The 3,725-nt window shown below is 18.4% G+C and overlaps 1 protein-coding gene across 1 annotated transcript; it reads right to left on the bottom strand.

Moving 5' to 3' along the window:
• Positions 1 to 529: 529 nt before the first annotated feature.
• LOC102681174 (ran-binding protein 10-like) lies at positions 530 to 1,337 on the bottom strand. Its single transcript, XM_006625026.2, has 2 exons — positions 1,044 to 1,337; positions 530 to 953 (listed from the first exon to the last, which is right to left on the bottom strand). Exons 1-2 carry the CDS (start codon positions 1,240 to 1,242, stop codon positions 928 to 930), a joined length of 225 nt encoding a protein of 74 aa, XP_006625089.1. The 5' UTR covers positions 1,243 to 1,337; the 3' UTR covers positions 530 to 927.
• Positions 1,338 to 3,725: the final 2,388 nt, after the last annotated feature.

A 3,725-nucleotide genomic window follows, 5' to 3' on the forward strand; every position in this document is an offset into this window, starting at 1 on the left:
TATTATTAAATTTTAATTCATAGTATTTATCACAAATAATTTATACTTTTTTTAAAATTTATAATCTTATTATAAATACAAAATAATTACATTATTTTATGAAATATTTTATTTTATTTAAAAAATTTTATTTATTAATTTAAATATTTTTTGTAATTAATCTATTCATATTTTTTATTAATATATAATAATATATAATTTTGTTGTTTGTAATCTAAAAATCTATTTACATATTGAAATGATATCAATTAAATGCAAATAATATTACATAATTTCTGGATTTTTTATTTTAGAAAAAAAATAATTTTTAAGAGTATTTAATATTATTAATCAATTAATATTACTTTTTCAAATATAGAATACAATATTTTTATATAAAAATAATATTTAAATTAATTTCAATTTTAATTTAAAAATCAGGATACAATAACAATAACAATAACACTGTTCTTATTAGTATCTTAATTTATATTAATTTATTGAACTTCTATAAATACATAATTCGAATATTTTTTTTTAATTTTTTAAATTTGTTCACTTTAAAACTGATTGACAATAAAATTGAAGAAAAAAAAATAGAAGGAAAGAAAGAAAAACTTAGCAAAAAAGAAAAGAACAAAACTATTCAAACATCGCAACTGTCATTGCCATTACTCCTTCTCTACGCAGATTCATTTTTTCCATAAATGTCCGAAAGAAATCAGAAAGGCATAGATCCACGAAAATTTCGATTGATGAACAAATATTTGAATTAAATCTTGGGATTTAATAAAAAATGAGTGATCAAGAGAAAGTCGAATAGAGACCATGACCGATCAGCTGATTCCTTTGTTTAGGTCGCTGACACACGCGAAACGGAGCTCTGCCATTTTCAATCGATATTATAGTTCCGTCAACGATTCGTCCGTATCGAGTAAGAATCGAATCCTATTGGCCGGAATCATTCCTCGATCCTTCATTTCGGAGAACATTAAAAATCATCCGCGAGAATTCTCTGAATGGCAGAAAAATAGTTGAGAAAGATTAAGACTAATCAAACGTACCTTTGTAGTGAACACGAAGATTGTTTTGGGAGAGGCCGATGTAATTGTATTTGTCCTTTGGACTCCACGAGCGTGGTAGTGGCGTTTCCTCTTCATTTACCATCGGATAGAGCATTTTTAGAGGATCAACGGGCTGATTTTGCCCGGAATTCGTCTGAGAAGGCTCCATAACACTCGGTTCCTCGCTGGTGGCGGCCATCTTTCTCTTGGGCAGCCCCACTACTTTCGCCAGTGGACTATGCTTAACTGACTGCGCAACAGTCCTGCGCAACGGTCCTGCGCAACTCAACTTTACCTTCTGTTCATGAAGTGTATAATATATAGATAATATACTTTTTAAAAGAATTTTGAATATATATATGCTAAACACACACAATGCAATCTTATGTCAAATATCATATAAATATATGTATATAAATATATTAATATTAAATAATTTAATTTAATATTAAATAATTAATATTAAATAAAAATTATAAAAAAAAGAAAAAACGAATAGAAAAAATATTAAATTTGAATTTAATATTTAATTATAATATATAATAATAATATAATATTATATTATAATATATTATAATAAATTAAATATAATAAATGTTTATTATTTTATTATTACATTCATATACAATTCATTTATTTTATATAACTTTATGCTTTTTTTTTAAATATTTATCTATATCTTCCTATTATACTATAATATTGTATTATAGTTTTTATTTATTTTAGATATAAATTATAATGAGATGGCATTAATGATTTAATCAATCAAGTTACTAGAAATTACTAGTTTCGAACTTTCACACTAGTTTTATGAAATATTTGCTTTCAGTGATACATTGTCATAATAAATTGCATAAAAAGTAAAATATAGTATAATAAAATAATTATAATTTAATGCAATAGTGTTGATAATATAGTACAAGTATTATTTTTTTTATATTTATATTAATTATTTAATATATTTTCTCTTTTCTCTTTTTGAATAATACAATTGTTAATAAAGATTAAAATCAAAAATTCAAATTTTTATTTTGGATTTTTTATTTGAATTTTTTATATTATGTATAATAATTTAATAATAGTAAAACTATTATTTAACCTAGAACAAAGAATATTAAAGTTTATTTAAAGTTATTTTATTTATTTTTTAAATAGATACTTGAAAACAAATATTTCTATAAGTTATAACTATAAAGAATATAACTATAATTAAAATAATAAATAAAAACAAAATATAATTAATAAATACAAAATAGAAATTGTATTTATGAATTCTTTTTATGTGTGAATATATGTATATATATTAATCATTTGCTATATTTTTGATTTTTAATTACTAATTTTTTATTAATTTAAATTATATTAAAATAAAATTAATAAAATTGATGTATTAATATAAATTATACAAATTTTTGATAAACCTAAATTATTAAAAAAAATTTCTCTTAATGTTCGTGGATACTTTAAAAATTAGGATGAAATATAGAAAAATCCAAATGGATTGTAATTCTAATAACATTACTATTATTGCTATTGCTATTATTGTACATATAATATTTGTTTTCTTTAATTAAAATTTTATATATTAAATATATCACAATAATATCATAATTTAACAAGAAAAATTAAAATAATACTTCAAAATTAAACAATTATATTTTCATTTTTATGTTTCAAAAACTAAAAATGGATAATAATGCATATTTTTTAAAAAAATTGATTTCTTATAAAATATTTTAAATATTGATAAAAATATTATAAAATATAAAAAAATTATAATTTTTAATAATTCAATTGTAAACATTTTATATACATGTCCAAAACTCATAGGAAATGCGATATTTTATCTTTTTCTCTGATTTATTTTTTAAATACTATATTATTATAAATGAAAGATCCTGGAGAATATAGAAAATAAATTTTTAAAAATCATTATATTAATTAAGCTCTTAATTTAAAAATTATAAAATTTAGATTTAATTATAAATTTTTTTAGTTTTAATAAATTATTGATGAAAAAAAATTATAATTTTAGAATGTTACGATATTAAATTAATAGTTTTTAAAATTTATTTTTATAATATAAATTGTGATAATATTTTAATAATATTGTAATAAATGCTTAAATATTTAATTAATAATGAAATGAAAATAGAAATTTTTCATCTAAATAATGAAATTTTGTTAACAATTAAAAATAATATTAGAAATATATATAGATATATACTAATAAAATATATTAATAGAAATAGTATTACTAATAAATTATTCATATGGTCCCAATTTCAAAATATATCTATATCGATAATCCATCTGCCTGTGATATATCTAATGATATAATTAAAAAAATCTTCACAAGAATTCAACAATATAAATATAAAATTGCATATAATATTGCAAAATCTATTAAATTTAAGTGCAATAAAAATCTTAAAATAATAATAAAAAAAATAGAAATAAAAAATGTAAAAATATAAATATAGATAATATATATGTATAACATGTAATCATATATATGTAGATTTATTATATTATAAATATTATATAATAGATATATATATAAATTTTGATTTTAAATTTTAAAAAATTTAATTTTTTTTTTAATTTTAAAAAAAAACAGTAATTTTATTAATTTATGTAACTTCATGATTATAACAGAGATTAGATTTTAAATATAAATAT

Source organism: Apis dorsata, unplaced genomic scaffold, assembly GCF_000469605.1.
Source record: "Apis dorsata unplaced genomic scaffold, Apis dorsata 1.3 scaffold_1215, whole genome shotgun sequence".
Lineage (NCBI taxonomy): Eukaryota > Metazoa > Arthropoda > Insecta > Hymenoptera > Apidae > Apis > Apis dorsata.

What these genes read in the sequence shown, in the direction of transcription:
- LOC102681174 (XM_006625026.2), bottom strand. Translation starts at nt 1,242, where the DNA reads ATGGCCGCCACCAGCGAGGAACCGAGTGTTATGGAGCCTTCTCAGACG. An exon ending in TCTTCGTGTTCACTACAAAG is followed by an intron (nt 954 to 1,043) that starts GTACGTTTGATT and finishes TCCGAAATGAAG; the next exon opens with GATCGAGGAATGATTCCGGC.